Source organism: Schistocerca piceifrons, chromosome 2, assembly GCF_021461385.2.
Source record: "Schistocerca piceifrons isolate TAMUIC-IGC-003096 chromosome 2, iqSchPice1.1, whole genome shotgun sequence".
Lineage (NCBI taxonomy): Eukaryota > Metazoa > Arthropoda > Insecta > Orthoptera > Acrididae > Schistocerca > Schistocerca piceifrons.
This window is the reverse complement of record NC_060139.1, coordinates 285,535,501-285,562,200: the sequence shown is the minus strand read 5'-3', so window position 1 is coordinate 285,562,200 and position 26,700 is coordinate 285,535,501. Positions and strand designations below refer to the sequence as shown.

At 47.7% G+C, this 26,700-nt stretch overlaps 1 protein-coding gene across 1 annotated transcript in view; it reads left to right on the top strand.

Annotated features, from left to right (window-relative positions):
- LOC124775331 overlaps positions 1-26,700 on the top strand; it is a 159,050-nt gene that overhangs the window by 107,180 nt on the left and 25,170 nt on the right. The window contains exons 6-7 of the mRNA XM_047250163.1: positions 6,249-6,344; positions 9,349-9,495. Of these exons, the coding sequence (XP_047106119.1) occupies positions 6,249-6,344; positions 9,349-9,495 (243 nt within the window). The remainder of the gene's footprint in view (positions 1-6,248; positions 6,345-9,348; positions 9,496-26,700) is intronic.

The window sequence follows — 26,700 nt, the reverse complement described above, 5'->3', positions numbered from 1 at the left end:
CCAAGAACTCGATCATGTTGACTAGTGGGAGTGGGGCTAAAGCGCCCTCCTGTAGACCTCTCCCAACAGGCATCGCTGACGACTTGGCCACATTCATGAGGCTGCCCGCTGCCAACCCGTATCGATTGATCCATTGAATCACCGAGCATACCTCATCACCAGATCGTACAAGTAAAGAGGAGGTCATCAGCATATATCCTGCAGTGAAAGGTGTGATCCCTCAATGACATGCCCAAGAGCCTGTTTTTCAACCCTCGGACAAGTGGTTCGCGTGCGATAGCGTAAAGGATCATGGAGAGTGGGCATCCTTGGCGAACTGACCGTTGGATCGGCAAGGGACCCGCAATCCGTCCATTCACCAGTACACGGGATGCAGCTCTGCGGAAAAGGCGCTGGAAGACGTCGAGAAAGTCAGGCGGGAAGCCCATGCGGGCCATAACTGACAGAAGGAACGTGTGGTGAACTCTGTCGAAGGCGTAGTCGAAATCAGTGGAGATCAGAGCAGCTCGAAGGCGACAGGACGTGGCGATGACTATTAAATCCCTGCATTCGCTGGTTGCCGTTTGCACGTTGGTCACTTTGTCGTTTGCTCCACGGATAGGAGTAGGGGCAGAACCTTCTTTATGCGCCGGGCGAGTAGTGGGGCGAAGATTATAAAGTCTGAGTTTAGCATTGTAATTGGCCTGTAGTCCTCGACCTTCCGACGTCTGGAAGGCTTGTGTATCAGTATGAGGAGACCTTCCACGGATCCAGGTGGCACGTGGGAACCGGGGGTCATCAGTTCTTGGTACATGGTGATCCATCGGGCATCATTAGATCGCGGAAAGTTCGATAAAACTCGAGCGGCAGTCCGTCTGGCCCGGGCGTCTTGTTGAGTGCTCCCTTGTTAAGCGCGTCCTCGATGTCGTCCCCTGTAAGTCCAGCTAAGCGACGCCGCTGCTGCCTTGCCGATGGTGTGCGACACGTGCTGCAGTATGTCGTAATCATCCGCTTCCTCTGTGTTCACCTCTTCGTAAAACCAGTGATAAGTGATCTGCAAAGGCTTCCGCAACCGCCGCCTGAGTCATTACGACCCTACCATCCGGAAAAATGAGGTCCATGATCAGCTGCTGTCGGCGTCGGCGGCTGTCGAGCACGATGTGATGCATAGACGGGTTTTCTCCTCCCGCTCGGTCTTGACGTCGCGACCGCACGACGACCCCCTCCAAGCCTAAGAGACAATATTTTACCTTTAATTCGGCGGCTTTCCATTTGTCGATCTGGTGACGGTTGTTGGATGGCGAGTTCGCGGAGCATTGTGTAATAAAAGTCCAATGTGTGATGATGCCACGCTGCGATATCTTTTCCATATTGTGTTAGCACACGCCGAAACGCTGGTTTTGCACATTCCATCCACTATGCTAGAGTCGAAGGATACCGGGGAAGATGACGTTCGCAATCCATCCATGTGCTGGCGATAATCTGACGGCATTCAGGGTCTTGAAGGTGTGCCACATTCAGCTTTCAGGGTCCACGGCTGCGCCATATCCGCTGCTGCTGTAGAGTGACCGTGGATATGAAAGCGCTATGATCGGAGAAGGCAAGCGGCCAAAGTTCGGCGTCTAACACTACCGGCGCTAGAGCTCGCGAGACACAAATGCGGTCTAGGCGACTGGCTGAGTGACGAATAAGGTATGTGGGTCCGGGACGGTCACCATGCATTTTCTCCCAAGTGTCGGTGAGAAGCAGATCTCGAACCATTAGCCGAAGTTCTTGACAAGTCGAGAAATGTGGGACTTGGTCTTTGGGGTGGAGCACACAGTTAAAGTCGCGACTAATAAAGATGGTGGCGATATCCTCCGAGTAGAACTGCAATCGCTCGCGGCGTTGTTCAGTTACTGATAGTGATGTTAATAATGATGATGCGCGAGCCCAGCGCTGTGATCGCCAGACCCCTGCCTGACGGAAGGTAAGTCACTTATTCGATGACAATTCCGTCGTGCACTAGTATTGCCGTACCGCTGCCATTTCGGTCCGCCGGTGACCGTAGAAGAAGGGGAGGGCCGCTATATACACTTCTTGCAACAGGGCAATGTCAATATTCGGAGAACGAAGCATCTCACGCAGCAACTGGATCAAAAAATGGTTCAAATGGCTCTGAGCAGCATGGGACTTGACATCTGAGGTCATCAGTCCCCTATAACTTAGAACTACTTAAACCTAACTAACCTAAGGACATCACACACATCCATGCCCGAGGCAGGATTCGAACCTGCGACCGTAGCAGTCGCGTGGTGCCAGACTGAAGCGCGTAGAACCGCTCGGCCACCGCGGCCGGCGCAACTGGATCTTCACTGCCGTTCTGATCGTATTGAGGTTAATCATGGTGTTACGATACGCTTGTTGCCGAACCGCAGGTGCTAAGTTATCCATTGAAATTGGAATTGTCTATGGAGCTTCCGATTGTATTGGCACCTCCGAATTCCCCCAAACCTCACCTGCAGTCGTTTCTAGAGAGCCGGTGCCAATGGCTTCGGCCCTGTTGGCGTAACTAGCATGGTGCCGTCGTCGTCGTTGTCATCCGCCCACGCCGGGGAACTCAGAGCAAGATCAGCTTCCCTAGCTTTCTCAGGACACGGCATGGGTGTTTGCACTCCAGAAGGTGGTGGGCAGCATCTGTCCTGCATATCGGCATCCGATTGCGCCACTGTGGATATGTGTCCTCAGTTCCGTTCGGTGTTGCCACACTGCAGCAAATGGCGGCCGCCTCAGTGGTAGCGTCGTCATTGAAGGTTGAGTCGTCGTCCTCTGGAGGCTGTGTCGCATCCGGTTCGGAAGTTGCTCTACGCCTCCGCTTCCGTCGCTTCGGAGAGCGTTGCTGCCTGGTTTGTCCTTCTGTGTCAGACGATGGCAACGACTCACAACGTTCCGGCACAAAGGCCGCCGTAGTCACCAAGAAGCGAGTCTACTGCCATGCTATCGTCATGTATCGCGTCATCCGTTGACGGGGCACGCCATCGCCGTCTTCGCCCTGTATTGGAGAATGGAGCTGCGACCTAACAGTGGATATCGGCTGTCGTGGTGAAGTGGTATCGGTCGTGAGGGCTGCTGCGTAAGTCACAGGAATCAGCGTTGGCTGCGATGGCGGGTTCGTGTCAGCCGGCGGCAGTTGAGTGATTCGACGTTGGATACATTCGGATCTGAGGTGTCCCTCCTTCCCACAACCAGACCTAGTCTTCGGTTGCCGTCGTAGATGACGATGGCATGGCAACCATCAATATTTAGATATGAAGGCACATGTCTTTTAAGTTCTATTCGGACCTGGCGGACTCCGTTCAGTACAGGATATGTCTGGAATTGTGTCCATTTTTCCGCAATATGACTATGCATCGTGCCGTAGGGGCACAGCGCTGCCATAACGTCCTCCTCCGGTAGTTCTAATGGAAGTTCGAAAAGGCTGATCGTGCGAAGTCCCATGCCAGAATAATCGACGTGCACAGTCCCCACATTGCCATCAGCACGGCAGAAACGGAGGCCCTGTTTCATCTCCCGAAGGATCCGTTCACATGTTGCGTCGTTGATGATCTTGATATATAGGATGCTACTCACAATGGACAAGTGAATGCCAAGAATGTCGGTCGCTGGGATTTTTACCTCTTCTCGTAGAAATCGTTCGACTTCTAGTGCTTTAGGCCGTGCAAATTCACTGCGGAACGTAAATTTGAGCGTCGATTTTCTGTATTGGTGCGCCATGGTGATCTATATGCTGAGTACGGCACGGGCGAAACGATGTAAACAACACGAGCGCTCGCCCCGCGGCAGCAACCCCACGTCCTCACCGCAGCACTGCCAAAGGCCAACTGATCCATCTGAGCCACCGAGGACACAGAGGATAGTGCGACTGCAGGGACTTATCTCTGGCACGCCTCCCGTGAGACCTACATTCGCAACTTATTGTCCCGCACTATATTCATAGTGCCCCTGTCCATCATACTCATTACTCGCGGCTTTACCGCCGATTTCCGTTAGAGTGCGGGCACTGTTTGTGCATCCGCACAGAAGAAGATGGTTATATATATAGATGGTATCTGTTCTTTCGGACATGTCCAAAAGAATATACTTTTTTTTGTACTTCTCGATCTTTAACGCCAATGAACTAAATCAGCCACTGCCTACACATACGCGTTCCACAAACCGCATACATTGCGTGGTAGCAGCAGGCAATGTTGCTTTTGCGATATTCCTCGCGGGATAAACATGTTTTTAGATGCTAGTCTCGTTTGTCTGGAAACTTTTCGCAAAGTTTCTTGGGAATGTAGAGAGGGAAGGGAACTTGCTGCATCTTCTGGACATAGTGTGCTTACTGCTTCCCAAAAATAGTCAGACACCCTGAAAGTTGTCTTTGGATAAGCGTTTGCAAATTTAGCGAAGAAGAGTAGACCATTGGGATTCGTCAGCTGATTATTAACTCTTGTTGTTGGGCTAAAAATGATTTGCCTATCGTCTTTTTCATGACTACTGGACTAGAAGCAGCAAGTTAAAGGGCGACTGAATCAGGGATACTGCGAAGGTATTTACATTAATGTCGTAACTGGCTAATATATTTTTTTAAAGCGTATTCCATGGTGGGAACCATTTTTGCTTACGGACAAAATAATGCGTCAATACATATTTTATTTTTTAAAAGTGTAAAATAATAATTATAAGCTGTGTATGGCACGTTCGTTCAAGCGGTTGTAACAACGCTGTTGAGCTACAAAATGTGGGTACGAAAGTGTGTCTTCCTTAGCTCAAGTAAACGAGAGTTGGCTTTTCATGTTAGCCGCTAGAGCTGAATATCTTTTTAGCTCAACTTACAAAACAAATTGTAAACGCAATTGAAGAATTATAAAGAAAGAGTGTCAATGATAATGGAATAGAGATATACGTTCAACGTCGATTTGTGCCGCATTTCATAGCGAGTTGTGTGAAAGTGGAACCGGATACATCTTGTAAAACTGAAACGATCAGAAATGAGACCCTTCTTGAAGCAAGGCTGAAATGGTTTGGTTGTCTCAAAAGAATATAGCAATAACGAATAGCTAGATGGCGAATTGAGAAAGAACTTGAAGGCGATGGATTGATCAGAGAAAATAATAATGTAGCCGGACGAGATTACGATATTCAGACTATCGTGGAAGAAGACATCAACCTGCATAGACATCAGTGGAGAGCTCTCATTCATCGCGTTCAGGAAACTTAGAGCTGGTTCAAAAAGACGATGTTGATTCAGAATTAAATCTGGACGAGAAAGTAGCATTTTGTTAATGGTCTACGAAAGGAACCGCATCTTTCCGTATGCCACGGAACATGGCATGCAGGCACATGAATGCTCGGTACGCCGTTGTTGTCTGCACTCATCACGGACGTTTCATTTGTGTGTAGTCGCGACAGATCCATATTATTTGTGAATGTTGTTTTAGCACAGCTTTGTCAATCGAAACATAACTTTCTCGTTTCTGCCCTTTCACTGAGGTGGTGAATGATGGCGAAGATTATCGGCTGGTGCTCCTTGCCGTGCGCACGTGAATGGTACCTCGTAAGAATGTTCCCAAGTGTCGCTCGAGTGTGCGGGGCCAGCAGGAGCGGCGGAGGGTCAGCGGGTGTCGGGGTAAACACGGGGGCCGCGCCTTCCGCGCCATTACGCGCTGACCGCCCCGTATCGCCACGCCGGCCGCCCCCCCCCCCCTCCCCCGTCCGCCCCCGCACCGCACCACTCCCAATCGGCTTACGCGGATCATCCATCCGCCCCTACCCCCTAACGGCTGAGGGCCGTCTCCACTTCCCGTTACTGCTCCTCTCGGGCGACTTTTTTTTCGCTCTCTACCCACTCCTTTTTTTTTTTACCCACCCTGTCGTATTTCAGTGAATCAGGGGGAGGCAGGACGAAAATGGAATTGAGAACGGCGATGATTGTGGCAGGTTGGCAAACTGCGGGGTTCCGGTTTTAATCAAGGGGAAAGGCGCTCACGTGGCTCGCCCTGCCTGATTCTCCTTACAGTGGCTGTTGGTATTGCGTTCTCCCCCGTAAGGCGGAAAATCCGACGCGATCCTTTTAAGAATTGTGCCGCTCCTCGTGCGTTGCTGGGCGGGCGCGCCCGAGGCCGCTGTCGCTGCCCCGAGACGGCGGGGGCGGCGAGCGGGATTATTTTTAATTTGGCCGCTGTCGCGCCACACTGACGTCGTTTGGAACTCCCTCTGACGCTCACACTTTTGTTTTATGTCGACAGGCACACGCCGAGCATGTACCCGATCTCAACGGCGGGCGCGGGATTCCGAAGTCCCTACCCGACGTCTCTACCCATCACTAGTACAAGTTTATCTAGGTAAGTACTGGCGACCGGCTGCTGAGCTTGCGCCCACTTCTCCGATCGTGTTCTTCGGCGCCTGATCAGATCAACATTGTTAGTGTGTTCTCTGTGTCAGTATGTGCAAAATATATGTGTCACTGTTGGGGTCATGTTCAGTAGCCCAGTAATTTCATGCGTTTAGTAACAAGTTGGAATAAAGTTGAGAGATTCGTCTTTTGTTTATACACCGCTTAATTTCACTTCGATGCTTCGCAGGCTTAATAAACATGTATAATTAAAATTCAGACACATAATCATTAGTCGTAGCTGCAGAATTAAGATGAGAAGTTCTGTGGAAAGTTTTTTCTTCTAAAAATTTACCTCTCTTTTATTCCTAAATTTTCTTCGCCGTAACCAGGAAATAAGAATGACAGTGAAAGGCAGATTTACAAACAAGAAACAAGTCACTGGATAACAACGCGAAACCTCTGTATGTGACCGTCGGTAAACATCTTAGCGTCTTCCGAAAGTGATGGGACGAGTATTAGTGAGGCAAACAGAATAACCGATAAAATATGTCAACAAGTAAGTCGTACATCTGGCGTCCCAAGGTGCATCGAGCCAGAGCGCTGTCAAACTGACGGGTGGTGGCTCCTGCCAACATTTTACATCCCTAACAGCTATCCGTCAGGTTGTTACATTACAAAGACTGTTCTCTATCTTATTGTGCAATACCTTTCAACCAATATACATGGAATATCTTACCATTTCAGTGCGTGGAATAGTAAACTGTAAATTGGAACAAAGCACTTTATGTTGAAAGTAATCACGGGTGTCAGTAATACTCTTTTAGTAAGCGTTATAAAGCTGCCAGATATCATCAGTGAATGCATCTTTTGGAAACGACCAGAAGTACATACATGATGCTTTTCAGGATGTCCCTCGAAATGTATCGCAGAAAATTGTACAGTTCAGTTTTGGTGGGTGCCTGCCCTATTCCATGGAGAATTGGTGGAACCAGCATCCATCCCCTGCAATGGAAGTTTGCGAACGTCGGGCGTGTGTTGTTTGGTGTAAACGAATCGTTGATAAGTGTGTTCTACACGGGATAAGAATCAAATGGCGGATACGGTATTCAGCGCCTACCTTAGTGCTGCAGCGCCCGTGCTTAGAAATGGCACTTAAATGGAGCAAAAAACGCGCCTCGTAGGTACTGCTCTATTCACCGAAAATTTTAGTTACAATTGAGTGGGCATATTGAGAAACCTTACATGCCCATGACAAAACTGAGTTAGCTGTGATTTTGCACTTTGAAACATACAGGCCGATCATGTACAAAAGATAAAGGCTTTCTCAAAATTATGTTGTCATTAGTGTTCTGAACGAAGAGAATAATCGATATGTGCCCGTGAGTGACAAGAAAATGCGTGAGGTAAGGCGACTTCTATCATTCTAGCAAAAGAAGAAATCATCCATAACTTCTCTACTGACATAAACAATTGGCTACCATGTGTTAAAGAATGAACAGTATGTGGAATATAATTCCAAAGAGAATTGAGAATTGGCATATTTTGTTTGATTTTTGTCCGTATTAGTAATAAAGTACGAGTTAAGTAATGCTTGTTCATTACAAAATATAGAGGAAACCCATATGTTCACTTATTAAATTTTAATTTGACGTCAAGAAAGCGTATTACAATTGCCTTCCCTATACATTAATTTTAACGAAAAATGAAAAGAAAACGGGAATTTCGGCATAATTTTAAGGCCTGTTTTTTTAATCTCATGAAAAGTTCAGTTTTTGTACATACGGGGTTTCTCAATATTCCTATTCAGTTATTGAGTGTGTTGGAAGAAGACGTTTTTCGTGTCATTTGTAGGGGTTGTGGTTCAGTGCGTTGTAATAGATTTCGACGTCTGTTAGAATTTAGAAGCTGCTCGATGTATAATCAGTTGGAACAGTGACAGGAACGCGGCGGATGTTTCGACAAGTAATTGAAGGGTCCTGCGGAGGAAGGAATTAACCACTAATTTCGCAAGGATTAGTGTGATCACTTATCTCTACGTGCACCACATGCTGGCAACAAGTAGTTTTATTTCTACCGCCAGGAAGAATTGCCTAATATACAAGGTGACAATTATTGAACTATATGAAATAAAATCGTCATAACTTCTGAACGGTTTGCGTTAGGACGTTCAAATTGCACTGTTGACCGCGGGGGCATGATGAGAATTAGTATGCGCATTTACGGTTTGGTTTTGCAAGTTTAGCAACGGAATCCACCTTCATTTGAATGGGTTCATCAATAAGCAAAATTGACGCATTCATGAGATTGAGAATAGGCATTTCGCGATCGAGGGGTCCCTGTGACTGTGTGGTAGGCAATGGCCAGTCACGGTATAATCGGTGCGATATTCCTTGATGGCACAGTGACTACCGAACGGTACGTGAAGGTTTTGGAAGATGATTTCATCCTCATTATCCAAAGTGACCCTGATTTCGACAAGATGTGATTCACGCAAGACGGAACCCGACTCCATCGAAGCATGAGATTGTTTGATGTCCTGGAGGAGCGCTCTGGGGACCACATTCTGGCTCTGGTGTACCCAGAGACCACTGTCATGGACGCCGATTGGCCGCCATATTCTCCGGATCTGAACATATGCGACTCCTTTGTGTGGGGCTAATTGGAAGGACAAGGCGTACAGAAATAACCCCAAAACCATTGCTGAGCTGAAAACAGCCATTCACGAGGTCATTGAAAGTATCTTTGTTCCAGCATTTCAGCAGAATTTCGCTATTCCTCTGCGCAACATCATCGCCAATGATGGCAGGCACATCGAACATGTCATAACCTAAATCCGAATATCTTTAGTGACGTTTACATGTTGAACGCCGTAGTTTGTAATTAATTTGTGTTTGTTTTCATGTAGTTCAGTAGTTGTCGCCCTGTGTAAGCGTTTTTGTCTTGCTGCACTGTGTTGTTGTCTCTGAACTACACCAGTGTGTCTGTACAGTGGGCTTGTCTCTGTGTTGCAGCGACTTCTACAGGTTCTCGCCGACGGGCCTGCTGCCGGCGCACCCCGGCCTCAGCCCCCACTCGCACCCGCATTCGCTCGCGTCGCACCCCGCCATCGTCACGCCGGGGCCCAAGCAGGAGCTCGCCGCCGCCGACCACAACCACCGGTGCGTACCACACAACCGCATTCCTGCCTCTGGCAATCACGCGAAACTACACACAAAATAGAATATACGAGGGTCGTTCAATAAGTAATGGCCCACTTGTTTTTAAAAAGCCATTACTGTACATGGACAAACGTCCTTGTTGGTGCTTCACATTTGATGTTTGTTCTGCGCGCCGGTGAAGTTTCGAACCGTTCTGTCAGATGGCAGTTCAGCGACAAAATGGCGTCTACAAACGTCTCAAGTTACAGCAGCGTGTTATTGAATTCTTGTGTGCAGAAAAAGAAACCGTGATGAACTTCCATAGACGTTTGTGTGCAGTGTATGGCGATGCTGCAGTTTATAGGAGTACAGTTGGTCGATGGGTAAACAAAGTTACAGCCTCAGGAAATGCAGAAACAGAGCTCCACTATCAGCCAGTCTCGAGACGTCCCGGCACAGCCACTGCTCCAGACATGCTGAATCGTGCGAATGCCATTATTCGTACCGACCGGCGCATCACAACTCGACAATTGGCTCTATAGTTGTCGGTCAGCATAGGAAGTGCGTCTGCAGTGGTCGAGACTCTTGGATATTCGAAGAGGTGCTCACGATGGGTTCCACAGCGGACCACAAGATTCAAAGAAAGGCCATTTCTCTGAATTGTTGGAGCGTTTTGACACCGACGGAGAGGCCTTTCTGTCACGGATCGTTACGGGGGACGAAATCTGGGTGCACCATTTTGCACCGGAAACATAAAGGCAGTCCCTGGAGTAGCATCATCCTCATTCACCACAAAAGAAGAAATTCGAGACAACCCCCTCTGCCGGAAAAGTCATGGTGACAGTCTTCTGGAATTGTGATGGCGTCGTTCTCGTGGATGTGATGCAGAGAGGGTGAACCATCAATTCAGAGGCGTACGTGAAGACTCCGAATAAACTCAACAACCGTTTCCGACGTGTTCGATCGGGCAAGAATCTAGCAGAAATCTTGCTCCAACACGATAATGCGCGCTCACACACAAGTCTGAGAACCCGGGAACACATCGCCAAATTGTGTTGGACATCGTTGCGTCATCCATCGTACAGTCCAGACCTTCCACCCTCGGACTTACATTTCTTTGGATCGCTTAAAGATACTGTACGGGGAACACACTTTGACGTTGACGAGAGTATCAGTTATGCCGTGAAAGCATGGCTACGCCTACAAGGACAAGAGCTTTTACCAGCAGGGAATATACGCTCTTCCATAACGTTGGCATACGGCCATAGAACGTGATGGAGACTACGTAGAAAAATAGGACATGTACAAGACATGTTGACGTATATTGTCACCAGATTCTGACTCTTAACAATAAACATGTTCTGAGAGAAAAATATGTGAGCCATTACTTGTTGAACGACCCGTGTAAAACTTTTATACTTCGTTTCTTTATACTGCGGTACTGGTCGGAATATAAGCTGCAGCTAAATACAAGTTGCGCCATTACTTTTGACACAGACACGTGTATGTACAACAGCTTTTCATACTATGGTCATCTTTGTCATGTAATATAGATAACTTACACAGAAATTCCAGCCTTCGCTGTATACTTCACTACCGTTATTTTCGCCACTCTGCGCCCAGAATGCCGTACGTTGTTTTCCCTTCCATCCAGAACATTCGACAACAGCTCTTCTTGGTCCGTACTTTTTTGAAAGCTTCTCGATTACATGTACTGTTAAGGATGAAAGCAAACCCGAGAGATGACGAAGCAAAACGACATAGCAGCGCACGATTGGTTTATCGTGGTCTGCCGACCAGCGACGAAGGCAGTACGTTGCACGCTGGAGCCGGCTCTGGAGATGAGCGACCTGCATAGCGCGAACAGGCAGCCAGCTACTGTGCGACACCTGCAATGTCTCGAACAAAAGGTTCAGAACACGCCCGGGCCAGCATTACCTGCTTTTGCTGCTAATTACTGCCAACACAATGAATAATTCGTCCGGACCTCGCTCCACGTTTCAATCGAATTCCGTGTATCTTTGTTTTCCGTCATTGCACTGCCTTCGCAGCTAAAGGATATGATGCTTATATTCTTCTCGCTTTCGTCTCTGCGAGGCTAGACAATCTTTAATAAAATTAATTAACGCGGAATTACTAGAAACTGAAGAGAGAAGCAATAAAGGCGTTGAAAGGATTTTCCTTGTCTCTGTTCGGTTCCTCCGCGTGCTCGCTAATCTACGCACTCGTGATGTCGGGGAGAGGGGGGGGGGGCTTTGGCCGTGGACAGGGCTCGGGTATACGGGCCTGTCTGTGTGAGTGCAATTGCTCGACTTTTTGCACCTGCTTACTGCTCAGTGTGACGGAGCGGTATTACGAGATTGGCAGGGGCATCCCTGCTGCATCTAACATCTCTGTAAAAGCGCCACGGAGATGAACGTAATTTAAACGAGAACAGTTGCAAGGCTGACAACGTTCTTCCCGTGACGAAATTTACGAAACCACTATTTAAACACACTGTGTATCATCTGTACTGACTGCGTCGTATGTTTCGCGCGAGAATCACGCGGAAAAAGTGAGAATGATTAACTTGAAGGAATTCGTTTCTTCCTTGCTCCGTATGCGAATGGAATAGGAAGTGGCGTAACGCACAGTTGGCTTTGTTTCTAGAAATTGAAACCAAAGGTTGGCGCACGAAAAACCGGTCCCGAGCACAGACTGGTCGCCAGTTATGCACGATCTGTTGCCTGCTACGAGCAGACACTGCAACAGGTAGATACATATGTAATAATTAGACAATAAGGGAATAACAGATAAGCTAATGCAAGCGTCTATATTTTCTGAATTGATGACAACTGGCGGACGACAGTGAGCAATCTAGTTCTCGGGGCCTGTTTTTCGTGCGCCACCATCTTTAAGCTCATTATGGCAAATGCCATTTCTGACGATTGGTCGATCTTGAATTTCTGAATCAATTGTCAGACATTGCTCTGCTTGCTCGGTATCGGACGGAAGTCGGGTTTATCCCTACGAAGTATCTAGACGAACTCGGGAGGCGCCCCTAGAGAGTTCGAATCACGAGGAATCTGAGCGAAAATTTTAAGATTCTTATCGAATGCCGTCCTTACCCGAAGCAGCATTAGAATCTCTCCTCTCCTGTACCGGAAACAGAATCAGCTGAGATGTCGGTATGTAGAACACTGTGGAGGTAGATGCACGTCGCTGACAAAAGCGGCGGGGGAAGCGCTTTGCCTCGTGCGCGAGCCTTTCCGCTTCGTTTTGACAAATTATTTTGCCGAGTAGACCCGTTGCTGGCAGGTCGCGGTGCTTTACGCACGCAGCCACGCCTCCGGTGCCGCCCCCCATTCTCCGCGCTGCGACGCCTCCTTTGGCGCCTAGTTCGGCGAACCCGTCCTTTTATTCCGCAAGCGGAGGCTCGCGCGCTCTTGCGTGCTCACAGGCTGTAACGCCGCCGGAATGATTTCCTAAGAGCGGGGCGCCTCGAAATAACAGCCGCTGACAATCCGCATTAGATTCCGCGCCACCCAGTTGCCCCCTTTCATTTCACGCCCTGCTCGGCGGTTTGGTGAGTGAATACATCCGCTCCTTCTTTCGACGACGGGAGTAAACGCTTTTCTCCGAGTGTTCGTCCTTTTGTTTCGGATGTTTTCCATCGCTCTTACCTTTTTCTATCTCTGCCTTCGCGGTTAGCTGAGAAGTACACTTTGTTTTTCCACAGAAGTAGTACTCGGGCGTTTCATATTCATAGTTACGGATCTGATACTGTGTGGAGATTATATTGTTCAGCGAATTGATTGTGTGTGTGTGTGTGTGTGCTGCTCAAATTAGTTAGAAATTGTGCCAGTATTGATTTTATACGAAACGGTCATAAACAGCATCGTAACACCCCGGAAAATTGTCAGGTGTAACTATCTAAATTTGTCGAGTAAGACTGTGTAAGTGGTGTCAGTTTACATAGTAAGTTACGTGGCGTGGTACTGGAAGTAATCTTGTTGAAACCAAAGCGTTAGACTTGTGCTACCCCACGTAGACCTGAGTGTAGCGGGAACAAACTGTGGTCGCGTGACTAGGCACAGCCACCTTTGTGTTCTCAAAGTGGTGCGCGCTTGCCGCCTCACAGTGAAAGCACGAAAAATGCATTTGCGGACAGTGGTGTCGGCGTGCTGTGGGCGTCGACAGTTTTATAGATGATGGGGAGTAGTGGAGTGACGGTACTGAAGGGAAAGAATGACGGAACGTGCTACAGAAAATGTTGGAAATGAGTAAGTTGATGTGCGAGCAAATTACGGCAGCAAGGACGCAATCCAGAGTGGTGTGGGCTTCAACAGTCTGGTACGATGTGAATAGATATGTTATTATGCACCATTTTCTGCAATGTTATGAACAGTACAAAGAAATGACAGCTTTGCGAAAACTCCACAGCTTTTGTTGTGCAAAATTGGACTTAAGGGTTACCTAAGTAACCAACAAAAAATATTCTGTCCTCGGAATTTGGTTTTAAAAGGTGCCACAATGCGAGACAGCGTAGCTGTAACAAAAAGGCATTCTACATTTTAGCCGGCCGGAGTGGCCGTGCGGTTCTGGGCGCTACAGTCTGGAGCCGAGCGACCGCTACGGTCGCAGGTTCGAATCCTGCCTAAGGTATGGATGTGTGTGATGTCCTTATGTTAGTTAGGTTTAATTAGTTCTAAGTTCTAGGCGACTGATGACCTCCGAAGTTAAGTCGCATAGTGCTCAGAGCCATTTGAACCATCTACATTTTAATTTTTATGTAAAAACGAAGTATTAGAATTAGAGCGACATGTTTTATTCAGACGAAATGTGCAGTCGTAGAAATTACATAGCGAATGTACTGAGGCTATTGCCGGGCGCCGTACAGCAACTCGACGTGGCATGAACATGACAAGACGTTGGAAGTCCTAGGCAGAAATACTGAGCCATGCTGCCTCTATATATCCGTCCATAATTGCGAAAGTGCTGCCGGTGCAGGATTTTGTGCTCGAACTGACCTCTCAGTTATGTCCTATAAATGTTCCTTTGGATTCACGTCGGGCGATCTAGGTGGCCAAACCATTCGCTCGTTTCGTCCAGAATATTCTTCAAACCAATAGCAAACAACTGTGGCCCGGTGACACGACACATTGTCATCCATAAAAATTCCATCGTTGTTTGGGAACATGATGTCCATGAATGGCTGCAAATGGTGTCCAAGGAGGCGAGCGCAACCATTCCCAGTCAGAGATCGATTCAGTTGGACCAGAGGACTCAGTCCATTCCATATACGTAACGCACGTCATTATCGAGCCAGCACCAGCTTGCACAGTTCTTTGTTGGCAACCTGTGTCCGTGGCTTCGTGGAGTCGGCTTCGCACTGGAACCCTACTGTCAGCTCTTACCAATTGACATCAATACTCATCTGACTAGGCCACGGTTTTCCAGTCGTGTAGGGTCCAGCCGATATGCTCACGAGTCCAGGAGAGGCGCTGCAGGCGATGTCGTGCTTTTAACAAAGGCAGTCGCGTCGGTCGACTGCTCCCGTTGCCCATAAATGCCAAATTTCGACGCACTGTCCTGTACTTTCTTCGTACATCCCACATTGATTTCTACAGTTATTTGACGCATTGTTGCTCGTGTGTTAGCACCGACAACTTTTCGCAAACGCCGCTGTCTCGGTCGTTAAATGAAGGCCGCCGGCCACTGCGTTTTTCTTGGGGAGAGGTAGCGCCTGAAATTTGGTATTCTCGCGACACTCTTGACACTGTGGATCTGGAACATAGAAATCCCTAACGATTTTCGAAATGCAATGCCTCATGCAGCTAGCTCCAACTACCATTCCGCGTTCGGAGTCTGTTAATTCCCGTCGTGCGACTATAATCACGTGGGGAATCTTTTTCACTTGAATCACCTGAGTACAAATGACAGCTCCGCCAATGCACTGCTCTTTTATACCTTGTGTTTGCGATAGTACCGCCACCTATCTGTGTGCTTACCATTATCCTATGACTTCTGTCGCTTCATAGTAAATTTTACGAAGATTGTGAGGAGTATTGTCAATGGCAAATTTTAATTATCGCGTTTTGCGAGTTACTGGCGTATTGTCATTTAGCTTGTGACGGCGCTCGTCCTGTAAGACAAATGGTTCAAATGGCTCCGAGCACTATGGGACTTAACATCTGTGGTCATCAGTCCCCTAGAACTTTGAACTGCTTAAACCTAACTAACCTGAGGACATCACACACACCCATGCCCGAGGCAGGATTCGAACCTGCGACCGTAGCAGTCCCGCGGTTCCGGACTGCGCGCCTAGAACCACTAGACCACCGCGGCCGGTTCCTCCTGTAAGATTTCCATCTCGTGTCCCCTTCTCGTAAGCGTAAACAGGAGGGGCCGGGTAGTACTTCTTTGCTTTGAAGAATGTACTTACTAAAGTCATCTGAGCTATAGACGTGTAACCGTTTTGCGTCCGCTAATTTGTGTTTAAACCTGCTGGAAGAGCGCCATGTTCGAACGAGAGTTCGTTGGCTTGCAACTTGTTGTTACGAACAGAGTTTAAACCAAAACGACGTCATCCGTACGCAGATGTTTCCCTGAGGTAGACTGTGGCGGTACGTAGCGACATTTTGATACAACGGGGCGGCTGTCATGGCGAACGCCACCCCCGCCTGGGCCGGCCACATTTTTATGCGAGGGGGCGGCCGCCAGCGACGCCGACGCCGCGCGGCGCCACGCAGACAGAGACGGAGCGCGCCGGCTGTGATTGGCCGATGGCGGATCCCGTTGCCATGGCTACGCGAGGGGCCGGACCAGCCAAGGAAAGGGGTCCAGCCGGGCTGCGCGCGATCTGTTTGCCGCTCGAGTCGGACGCTTTGTCGATAACGTGGCCGACGCCGCTGCCCCCAGAACGGCGTTGTCTGCCAGCGCCGCAGACACCGGCGAATATTTACAAGTCTTGTTACGTTCCCTAAACATTGCGCAAACTGCTTCTTGTGCATACTCCAGTCACAAGCTGCAACAGATTCTTGTAAGTTTGAACAGCAGGATTTAAATGCTGGCCCGACCATCCCGTGTTTATCTTCCATGATTTTTTAAACTGCACTGCAGGTTTTGACAGCTGCAGTTAGGAAGGTAGATTGCATCTTTGTCAATTTTCTATAGACGTTCAACACTGTACCCACTGCCGGAAAATTATCAAGATTCGATTGTACAGAGCCGGCCTTTGTGGCCGAGCGGTTCTAGGCGCTACAACCTGGAACCGCGCGACCGCTACGGTCGCAGGTTGGAATCCTGCCTCGGGCATGGATGTGTGTGATGTCCTTAGGTTAGTTAAGTTTAAATAGTTCTAAGTTCTAGGGGGCTGATGACCTCAGAAGTTAAGTCCCATAGTGCTCAGAGCCATTTGAACCATTTGATCGTACAGAGTATCTTCACGCGTTGTAGTGGACGGCAGATGTTGAAGAGAAACGAAACGGGTTGTGGCTCGAGGAAACCTAATAGCCCTGTAATGTCCTCAGTAAATATGAATGATTTTTCAGGCACGATCAGCAGTACCACAAGATTGTTGGCCGGCGATATCGTTATCTAAGGATGGTATCATTGTTGGACGATCGTAAAGAAATACAGAAATACTTGGCCAAAGTTTCAACTTGGTTTAATGAATAGATGTTATTTTTTGATATGGAAAAAGGCAAGGGAATTCCCGTCACAAATAGAGATAACCAGATAGTGTTTGATTACAAAACATTGGTGAACATCTGATCACCTCACACGGTATAAATATTCAGGCGCAATACTATGAGGTGTTCGAAAATTTGACACATTATCAGAATCAGTATTCAGGAAACCGATTTGGATGGAAGGATTCTAGGAAGGTGTTGTGCATCTGTAAAGGAGAAATCGCACACAAGAACCTATTGCGACTAATTCAAGAATTTTGTCGCTAGTGCGACCAATTCTAAGAGTTTCAATTCCAGCGTGTGGAGTCCTTGCTAAATAAGCACGAGAGCAGAAATCGGGAAAAAAATTAGAGTTTAGTTGCTAGGATCGTTGCAGTTAAAAATAGCAGGGAAGGTGCTCAGGGAATTTCAGGGGGATATTGGAAGAAAGTGGATGTTCTTCTCGCGGAATCCTGTTCCATAAATTTAGAGAATCACTGCTGATTTAGACAAGATATCTGTATGGTGGGTAAAATGACAGTTGACTATAACAGTGAAAAATATGAAGTCATTGACGTGGGTAATAGAGTCCGCTGAATTTCGGTTACACGATAAATCACACAAATCTGACTGCCGTAAATTCAACTAAATATGTGGGAATTATAATTATTGGGAATTACAATTACGAATAACTTAAAAAAGAACGAACTCATAGATATTGTTGTGGAGGAAGCAAACCAAAGACTGCGATTTATTGGCGAACACTCAGGAAACACAACAGGTGTTCTAAAGAGACTGCCTGCACACTGCGCCTCTCCTTTCTCTGCCAGAGTGCTATGTCTAGTATGTGATCTGGGCATCAGATGGGATTGACGGAGGATATCTAAAATGTTCGAAGAAGGGTAGCTCGTTTGTATTATGAGGAAATAGGCCGAGTGAGCGTTAAGGATGTGGTATGCGAACTGGGGAGGCAATCATTAAAATAAAGGCATATTGGTTGCGGCAGGATCGTCTCAAGAAATTTAAATCACCAATATTCTCCTCAGAGTGTGAAAGCATTTTGTTGGCGCCCACCTACATAGGGCGAGTTTTCTGAGTGGTCTGATGCGGCCCGCCACGAATTCCTCTCCTATACGAACCCTTTTACCTCAGATTAGCAATTGCAACCTACGTCCTCATTATTTCCTGCATGTACATGTATTCCAGTCTCTGTATTCCAGTAAAGGTTTTACCCTCTACATGGAAGTTATTCCCTGAGGTCTTAACATATGCCCTCTCACCTTGCCCCTTCTTATTGTCAGTGTTTTCCGTATATTTCATTCCTCGTCGATTCAGCACAGAACCTCCTCAGTCCTTACCTTATTAGTAATGAAATAATATAAATCAGAGTTCGCACGGAAAGAATTAAGCGTTCGTTTTTTCCGCGCCTTGTTCGAGTGTGGAACGGTAGAGAAATAGCTGGAAGATGGTTCGATGAATCCTGTGCCAGGTACTTAATTGTGAGTTGCAGAGGAATCGTGTAGATGTAGAAGAAAGACTGTGGGACCAATCAGCTGCCACTGTAGTATTACGTAGAACTTAATTAATAATCCGGAAACTGCCGTACGGTGCTTGGCGGAGAGTACCGTGTACCACTATTACTGATTTCCTTTCATGTTCCACTCGCAAATAGAGCGAAGGAAAAACGAGTGTCTAAAAGTCTCCGTAGGAGCGCTATTTTCTTCCATCTTCATGACCCGTACAGCGAAGTGTACGCGCCCGCATCTCGTGGTCGTGCGGTAGCGTTCTCGCTTCCCACGCCCGGGTTCCCGGGTTCGATTCCCGGCGGGGTCAGGGATTTTCTCTGCCTCGTGATGGCTGGGTGTTGTGTGCTGTCCTTAGGTTAGTTAGGTTTACGTAGTTCTTAAGTTCTAGGGGACTGATGACCATAGATGTTAAGTCCCATAGTGCTCAGAGCCATTTTGAAGTGTACGCCGGCGGCAGTAGAATCATTCTGCAGTCGGCCTCAAATGCCGGTGCCTTGGGAAAAGAGCACATCTTCCGTCCAGGGATTCTCATTTGAGTTCACAAAGCATCTGAGTAATACATGGAGCTGATCGAAACCGCTGGTAAGAAGTCTAGCTGAACGCCACTGAATCAATTCGATGTCTCCCTTTAATCCGACCTGATGAGGATGCCAGATAGTCGGACAGTACTCTAGAATGTAGGACTATTATCCCAACTTCCTGTGGCCCGTTTGCTGATTCATTACGGGGTTTTAAACGTCCGGACATGGCGCTACTGTGTCCGTTCCCCGTGCGTTGTCTGGTGATGCTGGAACGCCTGGCGGCTGGAGCCGGTGAGCGGGCGGGAGCGGCGCACCTGTGGAGACGGCGCGGCTTGGCGCGGCGCGGGCGGTCGCGTGTCTCGTGCGCTGCCGGCGGCCGCGCGGCCCGCCCGCCCCTCTTGCACCAAACCTTCCGCTTTTGCCCTCCGGCCAGCTTGCCTCATTTATTATTCGGTCTGCGCCGGCAAGTCTCCCTCCACGTTGACACTCATTATTCAATAATCACAGATTCTTTTTTAAAAAAAGAAGTTTCGTTCCGCCCGGGACGATACTTTAATTAGCAGCGTCGTCGTTCCATTATTGAGAAGCGGCGCGTCGTGCCTCTCTTCCTCCCTGATGGCCGCGTTGCGTGCGCCCTCGTGTCGCTTCCCGCGTGCCGTATTTAAAACTGGCCGCGCCGCTGCTAGTGCACGGTGCCACTGGGAAGCGAAGCGTCACTGACGTCACTTAACTGGTGTATCACAACTTTTCATTTCGTAAGTCTGTAACGGCTACACTGCTGCCCATTAAAATCGCAACACCGGGGAGCACAAAATTTTACTTATTGTGCTTACGCAGTAAATTTATGATTGAAACTTCCTGGCAGATTAAAACTGTGTGCCCGACCGAGACTCGAACTCGGGAGCTTTGCCTTTCGCGGGCAAGTGCTCCACCAACTGAGCTACCGAAGCACGACTCACGCCCGGTACTCACAGCTTTACTTCTGCCAGTATCTCGTCTCCCACCTTCCATCCCCCAGGCTGTGGCTAAGCCATGTCTCCGTAATATCCTTTCTTTCAGGAGTGCTAGTTCTGCAAGGTTCGCAGGAGAGCTTCTGTAAAGTTTGGAAGGCGGGAGACGAGATACTGGCAGAAGTAAAGCTGTGAGTACCGGGCGTGAGTCGTGCTTCGGTAGCTCAGTTGGTGGAGCACTTGCCCGCGAAAGGCAAAGGTCCCGAGTTCGAGTCTCGGTCGGGCACACAGTTTTAATCTGCCAGGAAATTTCATATCAGCGCACACTCCGCTGCAGAGTGAAAATCTCATTCTGGAAATTTATGATTCCTGGATGTACGGGATACAAAATTTAGAACGCAGAGCTGCCACCCCTGCTAGCAGCAATTGTTCTGACCCGACTGGGCATCGAGCCGAAGTGGATAGCCTGGGGCAGGTCTACGTCATTCCACGCAGCTTCAACTGTATGCGAGAGTTCACCAGTCGGAGTGGCTGGCGAGTGCTTCTGTGCTGTAGTTGGAGTTACATAGCGGTCGAGTGTAGGCTTGTTTTGGACATCTACGTCACGCATTCTCCGGCAGTCAAAGAGCATTCAGTAGTGTTTCCAGTGTTATGTTGTGAATGTCGCAACCAGTGCGAGCATTAAACGTCATCGTAACGAGTTATTTAGTGAATTTTTATTCCATTTGTTGCGGCTGATGGTAGTAGTAAGCGACAAATTCTTCACAAACAAACGAGATACATAATTTGCGGTGTACACGGTTTCTTCAAGCGCAGAGCGAGTGTATGCATTTAGCGCAACTGTCGCGTGGAACCGGCAACAATGCAACACCCGTCCGTATCTCGAGCTCCGGGAACAATTTCCTAATCTGAGGTACGTGATGTGACTGTGCGACCCTGCACGTCTGTCCTCTCGGGCGTTGGTTACGTGGGGTCGTTTAGATCACGCATGGAGTTGGGGGATGGTCCTCCTGGAACCACCTGTTCCATATTCACAGGACTGCCGTGAGGACAACAATACCGTGGAACGGCTAACCAGAGTGTGGATACTCCAGGGCTTTGCCGCGTCGAATTCGGACACCTGGTAGACGTTACGCTTATTACACGAGGCGTAACAGGACCCCCCGACAAACAGCCAACATTCAGTGCGACTACTGAGTAACAAACCGGCTGCAAAATTTTTCCCTGTATACAGAATGTAGATAGCGTTACTGTTAGGTGCCTTGTGTGCTGCTAATAATTTCCACATCCAAGCTTGCAGTACACTTAATGGCAGTTCGCCGTTTATTCCATGCCACCTTCATTGCAATTTTAATCGGCAGCAGTGTATTTGACAGCCTACGTACTTCTCAAAGCTCTACACGATACCATTGCCTTTGATGTTTCACTTCGAGGCACTTTCCCTTTGTCTCCTGCAGCAGTCGCCAACTGGAAACCCATATTTTGGGCTAGGTGTGGACCTATCCCAACCCTCCGACACTTGATTTCATTCATAGGGCATTTTGAGAGCCGAAGGTGAGAACTGACATTTGACACAGTCTGGCATGATATTTCACCAGAACTGAAATTCGGATAAAGTGCCAACAAAATCGGTGTAACCAATCAGGGATCGAGCTCTCCAACAGCTTGGACTATTAATACGAACCTTAACCGATGGTGTGGGAAACCATGAATTTGTCACAGGGATGACATATGAGGTAACTGAGACTGAGAAATACTGAGATAACATTTCAGCCCAGAAAAGACCATCAGGGGACAAACGACGTGACAGTTCTACTTGTTGCCCACAGTGATAGATTGGCGTCATTAAAAACATACTCCCTATTACGGGAGGAGATAAAAATGACGCGTTTCGTCAACTATGGCGAAAGGAAGACGACTTGCCCGCACTAAACGATCGCCGACACAAGGAATTCGTGATTCGAGCCTTTGAAGAAAGATTTGATAATAGCTTTGCTGTCTTTCAAAGACCGATACTTCATCAAAATTTCAGTTATAATTTGATTTCCAATTGAAACAAATCTCTCCTGCCTCGTCTGTACCTGCATACTAAATGCGTGTAAACAGTTGATCTTTAACCTTGCTGCACTGTGATGTGTGTCTGAGCGCGCAATGAAAATTGGTTTCTTGTGCCTGTTGCTGTCGATATATGCAGGTTAGCTGGCGAGTTGTTGATCGAAATAGTAGCGACGTATTGGGTATAATAATGAAGCGCACGTAAATTTGATTTATTTGTCTATTTCGTATCGGAGTCATCGTAATAAACCAATATACCTACTAAGTTTCAAAAGTGCACTATGACTGTAAGTTGACACATGAAACTGAAATTCCTGCTCGTTTACTTCGGAACCAATAAGCTGAGTTAATGCCGCTTTCATTTCTAATTTATTAATCCTGGGTTTCTTGTAACTTGTCCAAGTCTGTGGAACCTAATTCTAGTTTTATTTCAGCATCGCTCTGAAAAGTACACGATTAACTCGCCGGATATCACATTTTCATCAAATGTCTTTTCCGTTTGGGGAGAGCTATATCCAACACGAAGTAATTCCAGAGTTTAAATCACAATTTTCCCATGTTATAGTCAATTTTTGAAAGATAACAGGTGTACCCAAAGTGTATATGTTGATGTCGATGTTTTGCGTTATCACTAGGATTCTCGCAAAATTGGGTTGCACAGTTTTCGTTGGAAACGCTTTGGACGCACGAAATAGCGAACTAGCCCTTTACTTCCCAGACTGTGCTGACATCGCTGAACTTCTTCAGCGTGTTCCGCGGAGATTTATCCTCGTCTGTCTTTCGAAGGAAGTAAGGCAGCACGGAGAGGGAAGTTAGGCGAATGAGTGTAGAGAGGTGAAGCCGTGTCCGGGGAAACCCGAGAAGAAAATGTGGAAAGTGACGGCGGAAGAACCGCGGTCGGTGGCGGAGTGCGTGGCGCGGGGTTCGGAAGCGCGGCATGGGCCGGAGCAGACGAGACGCGACGGGACGGGTCCAGGCCGGGATCGATACGGGCGCGATCTGGCTGCGTCTGCGGCCGGCCGCTGCCCGCCGCCTCAGCCTCAGCGCCAGAAACCGGAGGAGGTACAGCAAGTGTGTGCTGTGCCGTGTGATGGATATCATTTGAGATGTTGCTGAAAATGCCCTCCGTTTACATTAAATGCGCAACTGGCACTTGCGTGCTGATCTACACTCGTGCTCGTAAGTTAAGGATAATGCTGATACATGGTGAAACAACGCTCTGGTGGGCAGTTTGCGGGTTTAAATCACCTCGGGGTATGGCCATGCGTTGCATTTGACCTGCGGTCGTCGCACGGTGGCGCTGGCAGCAGTCCACATGCGCAGATGTGTGTTGGTGCATGTCAGAGTACGGTGCAGCGAGTTAAGTGTGCAGACGTTTTCAGACGTGCTAATGGTGACTGTGTGTTGAAAATGGCTCAAAGAACACATATTGATGACGTTATGAGCTGTAGAGTACTAGGGCGACTGGAGGCTGGTCAAACACAGCAGGTCGTAGCACGGGCCCTCCGTGTGCCACAAAGTGTGATCTCAAGATTATGGCAACGATTCCAGCAGACAGGAAACGTGACCAAGCGCTACAGTACGGGACGTCCACAGTGTACAACACAAAAAAAAATGGTTCAAATGGCTCTGGGCACTTTGGGACTTAACATCTGAGGTCATCAGTCCCCTAGAACTTAGAACTACTTAAACCTAACTAAACTAAGGACATCACACACATCCATTCCCGAGGCAGGATTCGAACCTGCGACCGTAGCGGTCGCGCGGTTCCAGACTGAAGCGCCTAGAACCGCCCGGCCACACCGGCCGGCGTACAACACCACAAGAAGACCGATATCTCACTATCAGTGCCCGCAGACGGACACGGTGTACTGCAGGTAGCCTTGCTCGGGACCTTACCGCAGCCACTGTAACAGTTGTCTCCAGACACAGTCTATGGACGACTGAACAGACATGGTTTATTCGCCCACAGACCTGGTCACAGGAGAGCCCGTAAATAACACAGTACATGGTCATTGGAACAGTGATCCCAGGTTATGTTCACGGACGAGTCTAGGTATAGTCTGAACAGTGATTCAAGCCGGGTTTTCATCTGGCGTGAACCGGGAACCAGATACCAACCTCTTAATGTCCTCCTGTATGGAGGTCGTGGTTTGATGGAGTGGGGTGGGATTATGATTGGTGCACGTACACCCCTGCATGTCTTTGACAGAGGAACTTTAACACAGGTGTATCGGGACGTCATTTTGCACCAGTATGTCCACCTTTTCAGGGGTGCAGTGGGTCCCACCTTCCTCCTGATGGATGAAACAGAAGATATCAGGCGAATGTAGTGGCCTGCCTCTTCCCCAGACCTAAACCCCATCGAGCACGTCTGGGATACTCTCGGTCGACGTATTGCTGTGTACGTCTTGAAACCACTACGACACTTCAGGAGCTCCGACAGGCATTGGTGCAAGAATGGGAGGCGATACCCCAGCAGCTGCTCGACCACCTGATCCAGAGTATGCTAACCCGTTGTGCGGCCTGTGTACGTGTGCATGGTGATCATATCCCATATTGATGTCGGGGTACATGCGCAGGAAACGGTGGCGTTTTGTAGCACATGTGTTTCGGGAAGGTTTTCTCAATTTAACACCAATACCGTGGACTTACAGATCTGTGTTGTGTGCCTATGCTATTAGCGCCAGTTGTGTGGCACCACATTCTGCAATTATCCTTAATTTATGAGCATGAGTGTACATTATTAAACGGCTAAAGCATTCACCCAATCCCAGTTGCAGTAACGACAATTTGATTTTCAGTACCGACTTCATATGATTGTTGAGCAAATTTAAAAAACTGTCGTAATCCAGTCATTAAGAGTATAATCTTCTTTCTATTACACTATCAGCTGCGGTTCTGTAGCTTCACCCGTAAAGGCTTTACGTGCTTAATGTGTAATGTTTAATACATTAACTGATTTGGAAAGGAATCAGATATGAGAAGCTATTTTATACACAGGTGCTGTGTTCTTTAAACAGTCGAGGGAGGGGGGGGGGGGGGGAGTTACACGTGATAGTCTAAAAGCTCATAACAATAATGGCAGGAGTTTGACTAACAGGCAGTCAGTGCTTCTGGAGTGCCTATCGATGTCTATTATTGTACACCAAACACTTCGTGTCCCCCCCCCACACACACACAGAAAAATCCATGGGAGGGGCCACCAACATCTCTGAGACAAGTGTTGAAACTGCCATATGATTAATACTATCTCTGAACAACACCAGCGTCAAAAGTTTCGTGGGCCTCTAGCAGAGAAACGGGGCACCTGTGACATTTTCTCACATAAAAATTACTTATTTTTATCTGCTCTAAGCACACTTAAATTTTTTATGCGAATTTTTTTTACACCCTCTATATAACATTTAAAGACAAAGTGTTATAAAATTTTATTTCCCTAATTTAAGCACTAATGAAGGCTTCGCGCCTTGGTTTTTGATCGATTGTCTGAGCAATATAATCTACATTGGTCAAGACATTAAAACTACCAGGCCATCATTTAATATTTTAATCATCCAAGTATCATTCCACGATGGTAAATGAATTGTCACGGTTATATAACGAAAGTCAATAACTCGGAATATAGATGTACATAAATTACATAAATATGCTTTTTGAGGATAGGACAGCTGGTTTCATAAATTTTTTGGACATCTACGTACTTAGGCTGCGTACTTACTGATACTCCGAGTGACCACGTGTGTTCACCGAGTACTCAGGGCAGCGTAACTACTGTTCCAGAATTTTACCATCGCTCGAAATAGGGACAAGCAGCAGCGACAGTTAACCGCCACTGCAGGCGTTGTCTGGGAATTCGTCATAAATTACTACGACTCACGTCAAAAAGTAAAATGTAACGTATAGTGCATTTAACAAGTTCAGAAAATACCGCTAAGTGAGCAAGATTTCCACCAACGTCATTTCAGACGAATAGCTGTCAGACTTGGGAGTCTCCTGGCTGTCCGGTTGTTCAGTACAGTGGCCTACGTCGTTTAGTGCGAGGGTGCAACAGCATCGATTTTCATTGTTGACTTGGCAAAGCAAATAATTTCTGTCGGTAATATTGTGACCCAAGATCGTTAATAATACACAGCAGTTAATAGCGGAAGGTAACGTATAATAAAACTCTTGTGCCAATTTGTAAATTCTGTTTTAATATAATAGAATTACGCTGAATGTATTCTTCAAACGTTCGAAAATATGCACATTTTATGTCACTCATTTATTATTTCCAGTGCTTCAGAAATGCTGCATAATCAGCCGCATATAATCGTTAACAGTATTATTATATTGAATTGAAAACTAATTAATTTTTCCCTGAAGAATTGACAGGGCGTCTGCAGGTCTCCTGATAGCACGGGGTCCGCGCACCAAGTGCTACGTGGATAAATCGCTTCTGACTGCAGCGCTCGTGAAAGGAGGTCTCCAGTGAATGAACCCAGTATGCGGAACAAATATCTACTACGAATGTCTCAAGGAA